Source organism: Elgaria multicarinata, chromosome 11 (assembly GCF_023053635.1).
Source record: "Elgaria multicarinata webbii isolate HBS135686 ecotype San Diego chromosome 11, rElgMul1.1.pri, whole genome shotgun sequence".
Classification (NCBI taxonomy): domain Eukaryota; kingdom Metazoa; phylum Chordata; class Lepidosauria; order Squamata; family Anguidae; genus Elgaria; species Elgaria multicarinata.
In genome coordinates, this window is record NC_086181.1 from 10,040,536 (window position 1) to 10,062,005 (window position 21,470).

The 21,470-nt window shown below is 43.8% G+C and overlaps 1 protein-coding gene across 3 annotated transcripts in view; it reads left to right on the forward strand.

Moving 5' to 3' along the window:
- The window catches only part of LOC134406793 (signal transducer and activator of transcription 5B), a 70,664-nt gene that overhangs the window by 29,869 nt on the left and 19,325 nt on the right, over window positions 1-21,470 (forward strand). For all 3 annotated transcript variants that reach the window (XM_063138377.1, XM_063138378.1, XM_063138376.1), the window contains exons 3-8: window positions 15,223-15,360; window positions 17,439-17,595; window positions 19,504-19,593; window positions 19,757-19,931; window positions 20,507-20,637; window positions 20,783-20,934. In XM_063138377.1, coding sequence (XP_062994447.1) covers window positions 15,233-15,360; window positions 17,439-17,595; window positions 19,504-19,593; window positions 19,757-19,931; window positions 20,507-20,637; window positions 20,783-20,934 — 833 coding nt within the window. In that variant the 5' untranslated portion in view covers window positions 15,223-15,232. The remainder of the gene's footprint in view (window positions 1-15,222; window positions 15,361-17,438; window positions 17,596-19,503; window positions 19,594-19,756; window positions 19,932-20,506; window positions 20,638-20,782; window positions 20,935-21,470) is intronic.

Sequence of the window (21,470 nt, forward strand, 5' to 3'; positions counted from 1 at the left end):
AAAGTTGTCTACCAGAGATCCCGGAGAGTCACTACTAGTCAGAGCAATACTGGGCTAGATGAACCAGTGACAAAATGCAGCTTCATATGTTCATAATGCCCCATCATTTTGTGAACTTTTTGGTGGTTGTTTTTTTTTAAAAAAAATCTTTTTCAAAAGTTCAGAAGGCTCTGAGTTTTTTTTAATTACACTGTCCCTTGTGATATGTGGCTTGAGTTGTTTGATTGAATAATCTGGATTGCACTTCAAGCGCCTGTCACACCTCATCTCAGCTAGTAGCACATTACAGTCTGAATGATATGGGTTGAACTTTGCGGGCTGGTGATTGTGACCTGAAGCTGGGATTAGACTGGCTGAACGTTGGATTTCCTTCCGCAATCCGATTCTTGAATATTCTCTGCATAATTTTGAAAGGTTAGCTACTTTTTCCTTTCTGTGGCAAGAAATAAACACAAAAAAGTAGGAGGTGCAGGAGAGGGAAGCTTGGAGAATACTGAATTGTGGAAGCCACCCCTGTCAATCGCTAAGACTTAGAATGGAAGGACAGATGTCCTCTAAGAGATCCAGGAGGATGAAAGATTATGAAATAAGGGCCAAACACCTGCAGACGAGGAATTAAAGACCTATTTCACAGAGAGGTACATTAGAAGGGGCCTGCCTTTGGAAACCTGAGAGTTCATAGGGAGTAGTATAATTTCTCATATTTATCCTTACAAACATTCCTAAGATGCGTGTATAGAGAAGTGGCCATTACACTTGCACCTTTGCACCAGGCTAAGGTCTGGTGCAAAGATGCACATATTCAGCAACTCTCCGGAAATTTGAATGGCAAGTACAAGTTCAAACTGTTCATGCCTGATTCACAAAGGCAAATAAATGTTTTCCAGACTTTCCCCTATATGCCTCTCAGGAGGGGAAAGCAATACAAGAAGAGGTCTTTAAAGACTTGGGTCACACCTATCACTAAAGCATAGTTTATTTAAACCATGCTCTGTTGCCCTACCCAGGGTTTGTCTGGACAATGATAAAAAAAACCCCATGGTTTGTTTTCTCAGTCCCTTGGTTGCTTGTTTCCCTTCTCTTCATCCACTCCCTCCCAGTATCCCAATTGCCTTTCTGGTACTGCAGAACTGGCATGTAAAGAGGCTGGATTTTTTAACTGCTCTTGCCTGATGTCTCTGTAGTTTGGCGAAACAACAATTAAAACTCTTGCTTCAAATAAAATGGGTAGACCTCATGTAGTTTTCTAGTTCCTAATGTCTGAAAAATAGCTGACATGCTATTGTTGAAAAGCCAGGCCTAGTGGTCATGTTCCTGGTGCCTTTTTCCTCCTCAGCATCATAATATACAAAAGAGTGTATGTTTGCCCCAGAAGGTTTTGGAACCCCTTCCACTGAAATGTGTCAACTCCTTTCCATGTGACTCTGGCTTGTTGTAGGCAGCAGGTCTCTCTGATGGAGGTTGATGCCCTCTTTATTTAGCTGGAGCTATTATGGGCTACATATTGGTTTCTAATCCTCCAGGTTATGACTTTCTAAGTCCTCTTAATTTCTGAAGGATGGTGTAGCATGCAGCAAACAACTGGATTAGGACAGCTGGAGAGAGATTTTCGTAGTCTGGCCTGTGCTTTGGAAAGGAATAAAATCTCTGCCAATTTTTTTTTTGAATGTGTGATAGTATGTATAAACGTACAGGGATTTCAGCTTTGTGGGATAGCACTAGGTGCCCATGAGGCTAAAGAGCCTGGAGTGTATTATTATTATTATTATTATTAATAATAATAATAATAATAATAATAATAATAATAATAATAATAATAGGCTGGGCAGGTGATATAATTAGTTTATAAAATTATGAGTGAAGAGGGAATGTTACTCCCTGTCTTCGTAATATTAGGGTGCTTCCAGACAGAAGGCTAATCATTGGCATTGTGCAGCTATTCCACCAATAATGCATGAACATGGCATGGTTTGTTCTTGGGTTAACTTGGAGTTGGGGTTGACTGACAGGTCCACCCTCTAATCATAGGGCACATTTTACCAGGGGCTCTCCAATCACTGTACATTGTGGGAGGGCAAGGATGGGACTGTGAGGTGACCATTCTTCTTAGTAGCAATGCAGAGATTTGAAATACAATAACAGATTTAAAACTGCAGAACTAAAATAATAAAATGCCTCTGAAAAGAAAACGGTCTTAACCTGGTGCCGGAAAGAGCACAATGTTTCTTATTTTGGGATATCTGTAGACTGTCATTTTCAGAACAATGGTCTACAAAGAGCAGAGGAAAATAAGCACATCCTCTTTTGGAGACCCTCTTGCATAACCCCCCTCCCATGCCTAGTCATCTGAAACTTGGTGGGCTCAATACCTTCAGAAGGGGCAACTGTCCCTGCAGATTTCATCCAATTCTGCCAAGAAACAAAAAACATATTAGCAGTTTCCTTTGAAACAACAAAAACAGAATATAAAAATGCCTACCACAATAATCCCTGCACCTATTTTTGACATTTGTCAGGCTTAATCCTCTCCTAAGGGGCTACTAAGCCTGCAACATTTATTTATTTATTTATTTAAAACATTTGTATCCCGCCCTATATCATTAGCATCTCAGGGCAGCGTACAGATAAAAGCATACAGTATAAAACAATAAGTATACACAGTTAAAAACAAATTAAACCATGAACCAAGTTAAAGCAATATATAATTTAAAACAGTAAAGATGGGTTATCCAATTCTGACAAAGAGAAAAAAAGTTACAGCAATGTTTTGACTATCCCAAGATAGTTAATAAAAGGCATGAAGCCACCTGGTTCCGAATCTTGGCGGGTTCACTAGTGAGTTGAGGCAGACATTCTCTGAATCTATCTGTGGAATTGGGCTCTTCTTCAAAGTGCTGAATTGGGGTCCTAGTCAAATCTTGGGATTCGTGCATACCTCTATTTATTTTATTTTAATTTATTTTATTTATTTATTTATTTATAATATTTATACCCCGCTCCTCAGCCAAAAGGAGCGGCTTACACTTAGCAAAAAAGACAGTCCCTGCCCTCAGGCTTACTGCTGTAATAAAGACATGACACACAAGGAAAAGGAGTCCAGGAAGGAAGAGGGAGGGAGGGAGAGAGAGAGAGAGAGAGAAATTAAGTGGACTGGGAACAGGGCTGATGGGATTGTCCTGATCCCGAAGGAGGGGAGTCCAACTGGAGCAGGCTGTGATGCTTCTGCTAATTGTATAGAGAAGTAAGATTGCCATTCCCTGAACACTCAAAATCCTGTTCAAAATCCACACACACACACCCCGCTCATGCTCCCAGATTCTACTAGGGATTGACTGTATTCTCTACATAGGCATTCTAAACCTATTTTGGCAGACATAAGGACTAGAAACACCCTTTCCTTCAGGAAAAAAAAAAGGTGGGGGAGGTAGTTTAGATGCTGTGCCCATTACCTAATCCTATGCTTTTGTTCAGATTCTGTGGAATCACATATATACCTAGAACTGAACATAAATTTATTAGTGAAGGGAAAGGCACATAGATGACATTGCCCTGTGCCTCGTCCTCCTTCATTGCTGGGGCCATAGAAACAAGGAAGGGGGCGGCTCTAGCAACCATGTCTCCCTCTGCAGCTGCCATCGCAAGAATCAGCGGATAGATTGGCTCCCCTCTCAGTGGAGGTCCTGTGCATTGGTTCTTGTGGCGGGGATAGGCCGCTGTGTATCCCTCCGCACAGTGCCTGCCACCACCAGAATCGGCACCCATGGGTCTCCATTGACAGCAGGAAGGAGGCAGGGGAGCATCTTTCTCCCCTCCGCCCCTCTCCATGGAATGGCAGTGCACCGATAAGGTAAGGGGGAACCAGTGCTGCCATTCCGTGGGGAGGGCGGAGAGTGGGGGGGAGAGAGGAATAGCCAACCTTGCCCTATAGCCTTCTCCATGGAAGAGTTATTAGCATGTCGCCCAAGTGCGACATGCAAATAATCATCCGTGGAGTGGACTATAAGGGCAAGGTTGGCTTTTGTGTCATCCGAATGCACCCTCAGAGTCTTCTAGGGCCATAAGAATCATTGGCTTGGACCTTCCTGTCCTCTCCTCCCTGTGATAGCCCCATGAATTCCCTGAAAACCTTCTTAATGGGGGAGGGAGGTGATTTTTGGGTTGCCAAAAATCCAGTGGAGGTATATTCCATGAGTAGGAATTCTGCTCACAGAAGGTGCTGTCTTCTTATTTTTGGTGATTTTCCTCCAACCCCCTTCCACCAGCATTTCTCTGGATCCAAGCCATTGTCTAGAATCAAAGGGCAGTATATGCTCTGCTGTCTGTGCTATAATAAATACCTGTGCGCTAGAGCAGCTGTGTAGAACTGGCATTTTCTTGGAGCAGGATTTGTGTTTTCATCTTGTTCCCCGCTGCTCTTTCTGTCCCCAGGTAGGACATTTCTTGCCTGTATAAGAAGATTGGATTGGCTCTTTAGTTGAGCCTAGACCACTCTCACTGTGCAATAATTTCATCATGTCCTAGCACTGTGTATTTGTCTCCCAGGCAAGTAAAAGCATGTGGGTGATAGTTGCTGTTGAACGTTGAGGGGGAGGAAACTGGTTTGCTAGAGGCAGCTGATGTTCTGGAAGGAAATTGCTCTTTCCTGTCAAGGGCAGCTGGAGAAGCAGCAGTGTCAAGAACTGGGGGTGGGTGGGCAATTGCTACCATGGGAGTGAAGCTACTTGCTGGCAACCAACTGGATCAGCCCTACGAGAACCACCATTGTAGCTCATCAGCCTGTCTGATGCTTGTTAAATCTTTTGCTTTTTGTAGACTCAGAAAGGTAGCAAAATCTGGAGACGTATCAAGCCTGCGATGGGGCCATCAGACATGTCTGGTGGGCTGAAGACCTAGCAGTTTGGACCAGCAAGGCTGCAGATTCCACCCAGTATAGAGACACTGGTCACAGATGGAATTTCTTGTACGTTATGGAGTTCTGTACCTTATAGGGTGCAACTACATGCTCAATTCAAAGTCTTTGCACTGCTTTCCTCCCACTCCAAGTCACCACAACACACATTGCCTGTATGTGTTCCACTTAAGGCTGTTACACCTTGCTATCTTACGTCACCCCATCTTTGTGTAGGTGGGTTGTTCCTTTGTAGAGAAAGCAGTGCATGTCTGCGGTTCTAACATTACTATATGTTTTGTTTTTAGTTATTTGAAATGTGTTTGTGTGCAGGTTGAATCTGATGCAGTAAAATTTTTTGAATTGACTAAATGCTAGAGTCAGACAAATGTCAGAGCAAGCTGGTGTGGCACGGAGGGGTAGATTTATGAGGCAAGGGGGAGAAAAAACATGGAGAGGAACCCTAAGGGCTCACTTCTTCTCCTCCCAACCTCTTATTCCGGTGAATCGCTTCTGGGATTCTCTTAGAGCGGGCAGATCCTCTTTTCTTGCTGCTGCTAGAAGAGTCAGATATTTCCTTCATATCACTCTTCATGCTCCTGGTGTGAAGCTAGGGCATGTTTCATCTCCCCATCCCCAAATTTGGCTAGTTGTATTCTACCTCTCCTCACATGTGCAAACTCTGATATCGACATTATATATATATATAACCTCATTTATTTACACTGATATCACAAAGATCATTTGGGAGATTGAGTAAAGGTTAACAACATGTAGGCCTGCTGTGTTTTGGATTAGGCCAGTGTTCTCATTCCTGTTGTCCAGTGATATTACTCAGCCAAGCAGTGTGACTCAGAGGATATGGAGCTGGGTCCTTGCAGTTCCTGTAGGTGAGCCAGTGGTACATCTACCTCAGTATTTTATTTTTGACCCCTCCTTTATGGGGCTGTGACATTTCTCCCTGAGCCAAGGTAACTGCGCATCAGGGTGCTTTATAAATCATGTGCTGCTTTTGTTGGGGGTTTTAAGCACTAATTTCACTTCAAACCGTGACACATCGTTCCCCACACCCAGTCCCATAGCTGTGTTTTTTACGGTGTAATTAGGACTTTCCTTTAGCCTAGGTATTTTTTTGTTTTGTTTTTGGTAATGCTCCAATATTAATAGCTCTTTGTTTCATTTTCCTGTTATTTTGCAGTTTGGAGTTACTCTGTGGCTTGTGACTCAAGATTCGTCCATTTTGCTTTCAGTGGCTGCTATTACTGCCGTGAAGCACTGCAAGTTAATAGCCTGGTGTTTCGTTTCCTTATGCAAACCTCCAGGCCTTCTCCAGCCCAACCTCACACTTGCTTTCACAGTATATTAGACATGGATTTCCCCTGTAGTAATATACATATGAGAGTATTAATAGTCTTGTTGTAAATATGAAAGGAGTTAACTTGTGGAAGAGTAAGCTAGGGTGGAAGGTAGTGATCTGTCTGCATTGCCTCCTTTTCAGACTATAGATGGTTGGTATGGACCTGCTATACCACGGCTTATACCAGTAAGCCAAACTGGGTCCTTTGCTCATCTAGCACAAAGCTATTAGTAAAATAGAATGAACATACCAATGCCAAAATCCATTCCCACAGCATCCATGGCAACCATTCACCAGTCAAAATAATGCTTGCCATCACCCCCACACACATGCATGGAAGGCAGCAATCAACATGTGGTATCAGCTGGAACAGCATGATGGCATCATGGAACCCAGTCTGTTTCCCTTATTTATTTATTTATTTATTTAGTTATTACATTTCTATACCGCCCAATAGCCGGAGCTCTCTGGGCGGTTCACAAAAATTAAAACCATTCAAAGTATAAAACAACAGTATAAAACCATAATATAAAATACAATATAAAAGCTCAACCAGATAAAAACAGCAGCAATGCAAAATTACAAATTTAAAACACCATGTTAAAATGTATTTATAGATTGTTAAAATGTTGGGAGAATAAAAAGGTCTTCACCTGGCGTCTACAAGCATATGATGTAGGTGCCAAGCGAACCTCCTTAGGGAGCTCATTCCACAGCCGGGGTGCCACAGCAGAGAAGGCCCTCCTCCTGGTAGCCACATACTGTGCACAAGGACTTCCAAGAACAATTCATGGCGCTCTTTCAGTCTGCCAGTGCCCCATCCCATGAATCATATCCAGGGATCCTGCTATATAGCTCAGTAGTGAAGGGACCCTATGTAGAGCCACAGTTTAATGGAACAGCAGAGGCTGGCATTTAAGAGGCCCCAGGTTCAATCCCTTACTACAGTAGAAAAGACTGGGAAAAGTCATAAATGTGCACATCTGAAACAGTCCAGTGCAATAGTTGGTTAAAGGGTCTGGCACATGGACCAATAGTGCTCCTCAGGAAGGTCACTGACTTTAGCCTCAGAATGGCTTGTGTTTTGCCCAGTTCCCATCTTCCTTTCCAACTGCATCTCTCTTGACATTGATGTCAGCTGGTTGCCAGTACCCACTGGTTATTTTTTTCAGCAGGCCTTGTTATTGCCCCTCCCTCTCCAATTCATGCAGTATCCCTGCTTGGTTTATCACACCAGTATGGGGGCACTCAGGAGAAGATTGAACTGTTGGGGTCTGCCTCATCAGTTCCTGGTGTTTCACTTGCCAGATCTACACCAAGCAGGTTATAGTACTATGAAAGCGGTATATAAGAGGCAGGAGCCACACTACTTCTTTATAGCAGTATTGAAATGCACTGACAACTGTTAGGGCCCATGACACATTTTGTTGAATTTGTTCCTCAGTTTTCAAAAAGACTTTTTAGTCCTCCGAAAGGATTGACTTAGATCCCCAGCCAGAAAACGCAAATCTTCAGGAGTGGTGAGTTCTTGACCAACCCTCCTTTTCCCCCACCCACAAACAGTGTCAAGTTGTTCGTGATATTCTGACTCTGACAAAGCAGTTGTGAAACAGGTGAAAGCCGACGGAGGCCTGTAATTCAGTTATCACCATTTTTGCAAACCATTTGTGTTTGGTTATTGATAACCATTTGTTTAGTTTAGTAAACGCTTGATTATTGCAAAACAATTTGTTTGGTTTTTGTAAATTATCATTGTATTCTTACATTTAATATACGATAAGTTATATAAAATGTTTGTTCACCTATGATAAGTTATATAAAACGTCTGTTTACCACCCCAGTTCTTTTGATATCATTTAATATTCTAGCAGTTGTGTTCTGGTTAGCATTATTCTATTTTGTCAATTCCAACTGCTGCCTTCTGTATTGTTGTATTGCGTTGGAAGATTTGCCTGTTGGGAAAGATGCCTAACATTAAGATAATAAGTACCCAATGTAGGAATTGGAACTCTGCCTCCAAGTACTCTTTGTTCCACTGCTGTGTGCCCTGGCTCTGATACTGAAAGAAGGAATATTAGAAGTTTCAATTGGTAGAGAGGCCTGCTTGGTGTTTACTAACAAGAGTGGCTGTGCTTGTGGTAGGTTTTCCCAGTACACAGTGGAGGCTTACCTGCATTTTGAGTTTGCTTGGCAGCAGAGGCCCCCTTAATGCTAATTGCATACATACCCTGTGTGCTCTGTATGGGCAGTTGTTGGGCACTGTGTTGACTCTAATGGGAGTGTTACTTTTGTTATGTATTTTGCAAGTGTAATATTCCTTAGGCAGCAGGAATGATCTCTGAGGGAGCAGAGGCTTCTAAGATCCATTCCTCCACTTCCATACATCCCATCCACCCCTTTTTTGTCACTGACATAAGTAGACTATCACTAGCAGAATCACATTGCTACAGTGGCAAATGTTTGCTCTGCTGGCATATTTTTGTGTTCCATTGGCACAAAGGGATTTTGGTCCTGATCCTATCCAACCCAGCAGGTTTAAATTAGAAACAAGACTGTTCTGTAAGGCATTTCCTCCACCTCCATTTCTAAAGGTTCCATTCACTTTCATGTTGCAAGGCCTGTCATGCTGGGAGTTGTAGTCCAACACATCTGAAGGGTTCCAAGTTGGGAAGGCTGCCTTAAGATGTGGAGTGAACCTTGGCAAAACATGTCCTCTAAACCCGTTCTGGATTTAATAGCACATGCTGGTGACCTGGACTATACCCTCTTATACATGTATTAGTTACTCTCCAGCCGTGACTTTACAAGTGGTGTAGAAATAACATAAAAATCCCATAGATACAATAAAATACATTAACAGTAAATTGCACTCAGTTAATAAAACCAGCATAAAATAATCCCAGAAGTATAAGGCCTGAACAAATAAAATGGTTTTCACCTTATGTCAAAAATAAACTAAAGGTGGTGCCAGATGAGCCTCTCTAAGAAGGAAATTCCATCATTGAGATGCTCTGTCATTTACCTTACATCAGATGGCAGGTGGACACAGTGTGAAGCTGTTGTGTTTCCCAGAATGCTCTTACTTTCGATGGGAGGCAATGACAAGGCTTGCTAGGTAACCCACAAAGCTTTTATTAAGCAATAAACATCTCTTCTACCTCAATTGAGTCTAGCCTTTTGGAAGTGCCCCCCTAGGCAAAACTATGCAAATTAAGCAAGACAATTGTCCCTTCAAGAAGAATAAGAAGCTAACTTCAGAGCGCCTGATGCGGTGGCAGGTTCTGGCGTAATCTCTCAGACTTTCTCACACCTTCCTTTCGTGCCAAGCGTTTCAGCTTCCGGCGGACCCTAGCATCAGCTAGGTTATCGGAACGCTCACTCCCAGAAGAAAACTCACTTTCCACTAAGTGTGTAGGAATTGGCCTTGGGCTCCAGAGAGGGCTGACTCCCAGCTGGAGAATCGCCCATGAGAGCTTCCTCCCCCACTGGTACAGGCTGGCTGGTGTCTGGCGCTGTATCTTCTAGTTCTGAACCTGAAACATCGCCCAAAACAGGGGCAGTAGGGTTAGACATGACAGAAGCCTCTGAGGATGATTGTAGTGGCTAGGCAGTTCCATGTAGTAGCTAGTAAGTTCTGTTGAGTTGTTTTCAAGGCTGTTGTATGCCATGCACTGCAGAAACTAAAGTGCAGATTTCATCTTTGGTTGGGTAGTATGTGTTCACTGCAGTGCAGCTAAGATAGGATATGCGTAGTATGCTTAAAGAAGGGACAACAAGCCAAAAGGGCAGGAGTTGAACAAAGCACAAAAACAAACCATGCCAAAAAAGCACACAACTGCGTACAAAATAAATTATTTTAATACAACACAAATAAAAGTTATTTATAGGACAATTAAGTGGGTATATATCTCAAGTCTGGATTTTTACACAATTAAGTAGGTGGATTCTTAATGATACAGATAAATGACCGAGTTGTTTTTCATAAGTATCTCAAGTCTGGATTTTTACACAATTAAGTAGGTGAATCCTTAATGAAACAGATAAATAACCGAGTTGTTTATTTGTGTCGTATAAAAATAATTTATTTTGTACGCAGCTGTGTGCTTTTTTGGCACGTGTTTGTTTTTGTATGCTTAAAGAAGGGCATCCCACTCCAGGGTCAGGCAACTTGTGGCCCTCCAGATGTTTTGTCCTACAACTCCTATGATCCCTCAACATTGGCTCTGCTGTCTAGAGCTGATGGAAGTTGTAGGCCAAAACATCTGGAGGATCACAAGTTGCCCATTCCTGCACTATATAGTTAGAGGCATGTTGTTGATTTCTCATTTCTACCTCATTAATCCATTGGAAACAGAGATGGGTCACATTAGGCACGTGCTATGCTTTTCACTTTCTCAATCCCACTAGGTCTTTCCTAGGTTTCCCTTTGGCATGGAAGACGCTTAGATTTATTTGTTTTTGAACTAGCAATGTCATAGTGCTGTGCTTTTGTGGCCAGCAATTGTCCAGCTTCCCCATGCACGCACACACGGCATCTCCTTCCTTTTGGTCATAGTTGCATCATTTCTTAAGAAACCAGCTACTGAGAATCTGGCCTGTCAAGCTTCAGATTTCAACGTGACAAAGCAGGAGTTTGCTTTTTATAGGCCCGTTACCGTCATCCGTCCTCTCTACACTTTCATTTGTTGTGCCTGCTACAGTTCACACCAATTTAAATGCCCAGTGGCCCAAAATAAACTGTCAAGCTTGAGTGTCACCCAGGGCGAAAATAGAAGTTGGCACCTTCTTGCTGGTGTTGGGAAGTCGCACTAGTCAAAAATAGCACCCATGAATCCAATGGTAGAACTTAACTTATTGTTGTGTTCTTGTGGACTGGATTTCTGACTGTACACAAGCTCCTCTAAGATCCACATAGGAATGGACCTGCTGGATCAGACCTAAGATCCATCTGTTTAATCTAATAACAGCCAGCTTTGTGCTTCTGGAAAGCTCTGCTTTCCCTCTGCTCTTTTCCCCTACCAACATCTGATATTGATATATACCGTATTTCTTCGATTGTAAGATGCTATCGATTGTAAGGCGCACACTAATTTCAGTACCATCAACAGGAAAAAAAAAACTAAGACACACCTGCGATTCTAAGACGCACCCCATTTTTAGAGATGTTTATATGGGGGAAAAAGTGCGTCTTAGAATCGAAGGAATAGGGTAATGCCTTTGTATGTGGAAGATCCGTTTAGATGTTATAGCTAATAGTCATCAATAAGCCAGACCTCTTTTGTGAATTAGCGTGATCCTTTTTTAAAAAAATCATCTGTATGGTTTATGGCCATAACGACTCCTTGTGGCAGTGAATTCCTTTAAATTAATTGTGAGTTCTGTGAAGAAATATCTGCTTTTATCTCATCAGTCAATATCCAGGGGTGGCCTGGAGTTTTAGTATTATGCGAGAGGGAGAAAGATTTTCCTCTACCCATTGTTTTTTTACATGTCATTGATGGTGCTATATAAATAAATAATAATAATAATAATAATGTCCCCTCCTTGGGGATAAACTACATTGGTATAGAATCATAGAGCTTTTTGTGAACTGCCCAGAGAGCTTCGGCTATTGGGTGGTATAAAAATGTAATAAAAATAAATAAATAAATAAATAAATAGAGCTCAAAGGTACCTCAAAGTTCATCTAAGTCCAACTAAGTCCAACCCCTACCAATGCAAGGAATATACTACTACAGCCGTATAAATTATATTTATACCAGTTTAGTATTGTAAGCCATATTGTGACAGCCTTTTTGCTTCAAAAAGCAAAATAAATAAATATATCAGGTTATCTGTCATTGATCTGCTGATGAATGGGTTATTTTTGCTAAATTCAGCCATGGGTGTGACTGGAGTAATTTGTTTGTGGAAGTTGCTTAACGTCATGGGTGTGTTTTGCTTTTCCCCTCCTCTGCCATTTTCCCTGTCTAAGGGCACAATCCTGTGCATGGCTGGCTAGGAATTGCAGGATGTTTTCCGTCTAAACATGCATAGGATTGAACCTTCAGTTGCCCTACCCTGGCTACCATTTACTCCAGAGGGGAAAAATACATGCATCTGTACCATAGCGATGTTTTTTCACCCATAGAATGAATCGTATTAGCAAGGTAAAGTTTAGTTTGGCAATTTACCCCCCTAAATTAAAAAAGCCCCAAACAGTTTAGCTTTTATCCAGATGTGTTGGACTACAAATGTCTTAAATCCATGTTCAGTGGAAAAAGGGGAGGCAGCTTTGTAGAAAAGGATTACTAATATGTGTATTGAATGTATGTCAGTGCTTTCACATTAAAAATAGAAACCTCCCTATTATTTAGTGGGTCTTCCAGTTTATCTGATTGCTGCCCTTGACAGAGATTCTTGAAAACACAAATCAAGGTAAATGCAAATTGCTAGCTTCACTTGCCTCAGCCTTGGAATTCAGCCATGGAATAAATATGTGGACTCGTAAGCATGGTCATACACACACACACACACACACACACACACACACACACACACACACCCGTCCCTTCCCCCATTGAAGAGCTACAGTCATCCACCACAGATCTCAGATTAAGCAGAAGATCTTTCAGGACTGAAGATGCAGCTTCAAGGCATGCCTGGCATTTTAGAAATGTAAGCAGGTTGCTTGCTTTTTGAGGAAGTTAATTCACGCCCTCTAGTTTCTCTCAGCAACTTTCTCCAAACTTAAAGCAATGGGCGTATCCTACTTCCCTACCTTTGATGGCAGCAATTTTCCCAGCGATTCTTGTTGATAAACACCTTTAATTATCTTTTCTGGCTGTATAAATTAATTCATGGTCCTTGGCAGAATTTTTTTTGCTCAGCGGGAGGCACATGGAGTGTAAAGGAGAGGGACCCATGTGCAGAGTGCTTCTAAATCATTGAGTAAGCACAATCTGCAGTGAGTCTTTAGACAGAGAAATACTTACACCTTTATAACACAGTAGATTGCCTTGGGGTGGAAACTGTTGATCAGGGAGCAGAGCCAGGGTTGCGAGATCTCCAGGTTTGACCCAACATTTTAGCGTTTTAGCTTCTTTCTCAGGGCCTTCGGGTGATTCCAGGCAAATATCTCCTAGTGTTAGCAATAAAAAGAGATTGTGCAACTATCCTGTCTTTTCCTCTCTATAGCTTCTCTACATTAAGCAAAAACCCTGTAGCTTTCTGTTTTCATTTTCTTTGTGGGATTACTATGGTCCCCTTTAAACAGTGGTTCAATTTACAGTCACTAGATGGCTCTGTCATTTGAGCGCTACACCGGCATTTCACACAACTGATCGATTGGAATAACATCACTTTTTGCTCTATCTCCGATCTTTATGAAAGTGGGATAAAGGGAGGAAAGTGCGGGAGACGTCCTGGAGATTGATGATGTATAAAGGACTGTGAGTGACCATCCACTCATGTCGAAAAGCCCTTAATGAACTTTTTAAAAGAAAAAGAAAAACGATGGAAGAAGCAGAAATAAGGGAGAGGTTATTTTCTGTTTGGCTGGAGTGTTTTTCCTCCCCCAATATCTGTCAGGCTCCTCCATTCAGGCACAGCCATACTCTACTTCCTAACCCACACAACAATGTTCCTTGCCATATGCAACTAGGCTCCACTCCTTTAGCTCCAGCTACACAAACTACTCCTAATTTCTCGGTTGGACTACTGCAACCTTCTTCTCTCTGGCCTTCCTTCTTCTCACATCAGTCTATTGGTTTCTGTCCACCACTCTGCTGCAAAGATCATCTTCTTGGCTCACCGCTCTGACCATGTTACTCCGCTTCTGAAATCTCTTCATTGGCTTCCAATTCACTTCAGAATCCACTATAAACTTCTCCTGTTAACCTTCAAAGCTTTTCACGGTCTAGCTCCTTCCTATCTCTCCTCTCTCATCTCTCACTATTGCCCCGCTCGTGCTCTTCGCTCCTCTGATGCCATGTTTCTCACCTGCCCAAGGGCCTCTACTTCCCTTGCTTGGCTCCGTCCATTTTCTTCTGCTGCCCCTTACGCCTGGAACACTCTTCCAGAACATTTGAGAACTACAAGTTCAATCGCAGCTTTTAAAGCTCAACTAAAAACTTTTCTTTTTCCTAAAGCTTTTAAAACTTGATGTTGTGCAGACTTTATACTGTTAGTTTTACCCTACCCTGTGCCTGCTTACCCTACCCTGTGCCTGTTTGCATTCTCTTCCCCTCCTTATTGTTTTACTATGATTTTATTAGATTGTAAGCCTATGCGGCAGAGTCTTGCTATTTACTGTTTTACTCTGTACAGCACCATGTACATTGATGGTGCTATATAAATAAATAATAATAATAATAATAATAATAATAATAAGGTGTGACCACCAGTTCTCTGCCAATCACCCCTCCCCCGGCTGCTATTTGCCCTGAAAGCCCTGTTTGCAACTTCAAGGCCCGAACCTCAGAAAACCTAAGCTTCTGGGCAGGCTTGGTTCCCAGCACTTCATACTATAGAGATCAGCCTTGCTATTTGGCTCCCCAATCCTCTCAATAAGCTTGTTAAGAGGAAAGTAATCTTTATTTCCCACTTTTGAATGAAAAAAGACACAGTAATGCCTACCTCTTATACCACCTAATAAGTGTGTGCATTTTAAGTCTGGAAGATCATTGCTGCGATCATTCAATTTTAACCTAACCTGCACCCATATTCCCTTTCATTCCTTTTTAATTCTTGCTTTGGAAAGAAAGGCAGAATGAACATCCTTGAAATAAATGATGCATTTCCAAAGGAATTCAGGTATCTTTTAAGTGTCTGCTCTAGCTATACAAGGTAAGTCATATGGGAAGGCCCCCTTGATAAAATGTCTGCCTTTTGTCTGCAGTAGGAAACAAACTCCCAGACCGCTGGAGGTTTGGGCAAAGCATAGACCAAGCCTCTATGCGTCTCGTCCCCTCCTTTTAACAAGCCTCTCCTCCACTAGGTCCTGAGCCATGGCAGTGTGGATCCAAGCCCAGCAGCTCCAGGGCGATGCCCTTCGGCAGATGCAGGCCCTGTATGGGCAGCACTTCCCTATTGAGGTCCGCCATTACCTCTCACAGTGGATTGAGAGCCAGCCATGGTAGGTGAGCTTGAAGCCTGGCCGTCCAGCACAATCTTCAGCCTTGCAGAGGTGGAGGGTGGGATGAGATACTGACCCCTTACAGATGAAACAAATCCTCTGTTCCATATTGTGGAGAGGGCCAAACTACATGTCACCCTAGCTGTTTAATCCTGGCCTTGAGTGCATGTTTCCCCCAACAAATTGCCAGTGTAGGGAGCCCGATCCGGATTGGGACTCTAGCATGGGGAATAACCATCCCCCACATCCCACTGCAGTCTGGATCAGGCCCCTGCATCTGCAATTTACATTAACAAAAAAGGCCCCTTTGAAATGAATTGGATCTTTTTTAGCAATGCCAATTGCAGACTTGGGTGCTTCAATCCTGTTCTGTCCCCGTACCTGGCTGCAATTTGTGGAGGGCAAAACTCTTCACTCGAGGCTAGAACTATACAGCTAAGGTAATATATAGTTTGGCTCTCTTTCTCGACTCCTGGCAGGCTGCCTACTTCATGTGCCTCCCAGGTGTCCCTGACTCAATTCCAATTTTTAAGCTCTTGCTCATTATCCCTTCAGTCACCAGTTTTCCTTCTGGATCTGCCAGCAATTGTATTTTGAGGCTGCTGGAGTGCCAACTGAACAAGTAATTACCTTCAGTTTCCCTCTAACTTCCATCCCGTAACTTTCCTATTCTTTCTGGAAGTGTGCAAGTGTTGGACAGTAAGCCTTATTTCAGAATATTCCTTTCCCGAAGAGTTGCCATTTATAGCTCTATAAGGTCTCATGGAAAGGGCCTCCAACAACCCACCTGCATCTTTCCCCCACAGCTCTCCATAATGTACTGTTTCCTTTCACTGGCCACATTCATACAGAATAGTAAGCAAAGATTGCTGGTGCTGCACATGAATGTGCTGCACATTGATTCATTCTTGCTTGACTCTTCCCACTAGTGGGTAAAGAAACAGAAATTGTTCGCTTCACATGATGTCCACTAGACCATCCCGGTTTGTTGCTCCCAAATAAGTCAGGAACAAGCTGGGGTTTGTTCTTGGTTTACAAATCCTGCTTTATTTGGGAGCAATAAATCAGGATTCCTGGTTCAGACAACTGTGCAAAGCAAACTATTTTTGGTTTGTTTACCCGCTTGTGTTAATGGGAGGGGTCAACTGGAAACGAACAGACTGCATACGCCAGTACACAGCTCATTCACTGAATGCCAGGATTTGCCAACAGTCTTGTCTTACCATTCCCCAGTTTTTGTTTCTTCATCCGCTCAGTTTATGAACAGACATAACATTATTTAAGCAGTGGGGTTGTTCTTGCTGTACACTCACTGCATGTGTTTAAACCAGCCTCCTCCGACGTGGTGCCCTTCTGATGTGTTGCAGTACAGTTCCCTTCATTGCCAGACAGCATGGCCAGTGGCCAGGCATGATTGGAATTGTAGTACAAAAAACTGGAGGACACCAGGTTGGGGAACTCTGGTTTAAAGAAACCGTTTTCTCTCCAGGATTTTTTTTTTTTTTTTAAGATTTCATGAGTTTCAAGCAGAATCCAATTGTCAGACATACCAGCCGATTAGTCCTGTGCACATCACAAAGCTACTCTTCCTCATTCCTGGAGAATTTTTGCAATTCTTTTAAAATGGATTGTGCTAAATGTTTAAATGGATAAAACATGAATTATTCGAAAAAAGCAGATGTCTCTTACATTGCAACAGTGGGAGGACGCTGAGCATAGCTTGCAGGAGAAAAATGCACTTCCTGTTTTAGTGTTATGCCTTTATGCACATTGAATTGTCCTTCTTGTCAGAGTGGCAAATGGGTGGACTTACACTTATGAATGATTCAGGAATTCGATGTTCAATTTAGTGATCATATGATAGCAAGGACTGGTACTTCTTTCAGAATAACTAACAGAGCGCAAGGATGTGGGTTTTTTAAATAGCACTAGAGAGTTTCATCCCCTCATCTGAAAGCCCAGAAGTGGTGAGTTTTGCTGCCTCTGCCTTCTTATTTTGGGATTAGGCACATAGGCAGAAACAGGGGTTGCCCTTAGGAACTAATACATATATACCTGGTCTGTGTTCCACCTGGCAGGGACTCCATTGACCTGGACAACCCCCAGGAAGGTACCAAAGCCACACAGTTGTTGGAGGGGCTGATCCAGGAGCTACAGAAGAAGGCGGACCATCAGGTGGGCGAGGATGGCTTCCTTCTGAAGATCAAACTGGGACACTATGCGACCCAACTACAGGTGGGTTCCACTGTCTGCAGGTTTGGTGGTTTTGAGAACAGCAGAAAGATACTGCATTCAAGATTCCTCATGAATCTTAATAACTATAAGCCAGTAGCAAATATTCCATTCCTGGGCAAGGTCCTTGAGTGGGTGGTTGCGAGCCAGCTCCAGGCATTCTTGGATGAGACTGATTTTCTGGATCCATTTCAGTTGGGTTTCAGTCCTGGTTTTGTTACAGAAACAGCCTTGGCTGCCCTGAGTCAGGAGAAAGACAGGGGGAATATGACTCTGCTGATTCTCCTTGATGTCTCAGTGGCTTTTGATACCATCATCCATGGTATCCTTCTGGGACAACTGTCTGAGTTGGGAGTGGGAGGTACTGCATTGCAGTGGTTCCACTCCTACTTGACAGGTCGTCTCCAGAAGGTGGTGCTTGGGGGGCATTGCTCGGCCCTGTGGATTCCTCAGGGGTCAGTCTTGTCCGCCATGCTGTTTAACATCTACATGAAACTTGAGTTCAGTCATCTGGAGTTTTGGAGTGTGTTGCCATCAGTATGCTGATGACATGCAGCTCTATTTCTGTGCTGAACCAGTGCCTGGCCACGACAATGGACTGGATGAGGGCTAATAAACTGAAACTCAATCCAGACAAGACTGAGATTCTGTTAGTAGGTGGTTCTGCTGACTGGATAGAGGGTGTTCAACCTGCTGTGGATGGGGTTGCACTCCCCCTGAAGGAGCAGGTTTGTAGCTTGGGGGTCCTCCTTGAGCCATCGCTGTCACTTGAAGCTCAGGTGGCCTCGGTGGCACGGAGTGCCTTCTACCAGCTTCGGTTGGTGGCCCAGCTATGCCCGTATCTGGACAGGGGTAACCTGGCTTCAGTTGTCTACGCTCTGGTAACCTCCAGGCTAGATTACTGCAATGCACTCTGCGTGGGGCTAACTTTGAAGATGGTTTGGAAGCTGCAGCTTGTGCAAAATGCAGTGGCCAGATTGATAACAGGGACCAGAAGGTTTGAGCATAAAAAAAACCACTTTGGCCTGCTTGCATTGGCTGCCTGTATATTTCCAAACCCGATTCAAGGTGCCTGTTTTAACCTATAAAGCCTTACACGGCTTGGGACCACAATACCTCAGCTAAAAACTTTTCTTTTCCCTATAGCTTTTAAATATTGAGTTTGTTCTGACTCTATACTGTTAGCTTCACCCTACCCGGTGCCTGTTTACACTTCCCTGTGCCTGTTTGCATTCTCTTTCCCTCCTTATTGTTTACTACAACTTTATTAGATTGTAAGCCTATGCGGCAGGGTCTTGCTATTTACTGTGTAATCTGTACAGCACCATGTACATTGATGGTGCTATATAAATTAATAATAATAATAATAATACCTGACATAAACCTACCTGAACACTATGTTCAACATCTAAGGTCCTCCTCTGGGTGCCTACTCCAAGGGAAGCTTGGAGGACGGCATCAAGAGAGAGGGCCTTCTCTGTGGTGGCCCCCCAACTGTGGAACAATCTCCCTGACGAGGGTCGCCTGGTGCCAACATTATTATCTTTTTGGCGCCAGGTCAAGACTTTTCTCTTCTCCCAGGCATTTAGCAATATAAAATGAGCCCGAGTCTGTTTTTTTAGGCTCATAATTTTTAAAGTTGTTGTAGTGGTTGTAAATGTATGTGTATATTGTATATTTTTGTGGGTTTTAAATTTTGTATATTGTTTTAAGTGTCTTAATATTATGTAAACTGCCCGGAGAGCTTCGGCTATGGGGCGGTATACAAATGCAATAAATAATAATTATAATTATAATGATGATGATGATGATGATGATGATGATGATGAATGGGCTATGGAACCACAAGTTGCTCCTCCCCACTCCTTCCACACCAGAATCTCAGGCTGTTTGTTCTTCCTGTGTCTACAGAATACATATGACCATTGCCCTCTGGAGTTGGTGCGCTGCATACGACACATCCTCTACCATGAGCAGCGCTTGGTGCGAGAGGCCACAGATGTGAGTGAGATATAGCCTTGGGAGGGGGTGTCCTACTCTGTGAATTTTGCTCTTGCCCAAAGGTTCGTGTGAGTGTGGCGAAGATGGGGGTTTGGCCATTGTGCCTGCATATAGCAGTCATTTCCACCCCTTCTCTGTCCCTCCCTATTGCCCCTGTCTGCAGAGCCCCTCCCCTGCTAGCAGTCTGGCTGATGCTCTGTCTCAGAAGCACCTTCAGATCAACCAGACCTTTGAGGAGCTCCGCCTGGTGACTCAGGACACCGAGAACCAGTTGAAGAAGCTCCAGCAGACGCAGGAATACTTCATCATCCAGTACCAAGAGAGCCTTCGTCTACAAGGTGTGCATGTGGAAGGAGAGGGCGGGGGCAGTAGGCACAAGCACCAAGCTTGGCTAAGCCAAGGGAAAGGTAGCTCAGTGGTAGAGCACATGCTTCACATGCAGAAGGTCCCACGTTTAACCTCTAACATCTCCAGGTAGGGCTGGGAAAGACTTCTCCCTGAAATCCTGTAGAGCCACCGCCAGTCAGTGTAGAGTAGACAGAACTGACAAGAGCTCCCTGGAGTAGCTCCTCCTTTCCACCATTGCCACCTGCTTGTTCACTTTCCCCTCACTCTGGCTCAGACAGTGGTTGTGGTCTTTGGTCTGGTCCAGGCACTAGGGATGGGGGTGAGAAGGCGGAACAGTAGATGCCGCTGCTCTCTGCCTGTCAAGCAAGCAACTGGAAGCAAGGAAGGGAAAGAGGATGAGGAGCAAGAGCAGCTGGGGGTGGGGGTGGAGGTGGACTCACTGAGAAAGGGGATCCACTGATGGTGTCTTGCCCAAGGGCCCTCAAAGACCTGGAGCCAGCACTGCTTGCGAGGGTTATGAAGTGACACGGGCAGTGCCTAATGCACTCTCATTTCCCCTTCCCAGCCCAACTTACTCAGCTCTCCCAGCTAAACCCACAGGAGCGCATGACCCGTGAGCCTACTTTGCAGCAGAAGAAGGTGACATTGGAAGCATGGCTCCACCGCGAGGCGCAGACATTGCAGCAATATCGTGTGGTAAGTACCACCATCCTCAGTCCCGATCCTCCTTCCTTCCCTCTCTCCCAGTTGTGCCCGTGGTCTTAACCCTATTTGCACATCTCCTCCTCTTCCTCTTCTTCCTCCTCCTCCTCTTCCTCCTCCTCCTCCTCCTCCTCCTCAGGAATTGGCTGAAAAGCACCAGCAGACACTGGCCCTGCTCCGTAAGCAGCAGACAATCATCCTGGATGACGAGCTGATCCAGTGGAAGAGGCGGCAGCAGCTAGCAGGAAATGGCGGCCCTCCTGAGGGCTCTTTGGATGGCTTGCAGACTTGGTAGGTGGGGTGGGAGGGGGGCTGAGAGAGGGAACGGGATCTCCCAGCTTACCTGCAATGATGATGGGTAAAGGCTTTATTCAGGATTCACTGGATTCACACTTTAAATTCCAGGGGCTCAACCTTAGGAATGTGGAGTAAGAATAGGAGTTACAGTATGAAATATCCAGCCTGTAAGTGCTGGACACATATTTCTAAAGGAAAAAGAAAAAAAGCTCAGGTTCTTAGCAGTTCATAGCCATTTATATTCTGTAGCTTCCTGCACTTCTGCAGGATCACTGCATACACACAGTCCTGATTGTAGCCCTATTGCACATCTCTGAGATCTGAGCAAGGAGCTTGCAGGTCACATCAGAGGGAAGGATTTTTGGCAAAGTTAAGCCTAGCACTTGCTGCTTTAGAAACCAAGATCTGGATCTGGTACCTCGCAGGGTTGTTGTTGTGAGGATAACATGGAGAGGAAGAGGATTATGTACGCTGCCTTGGGTTCCTTAGAGGATAAAAGGTGGGATATAAATGTAATTAATAAATAATAG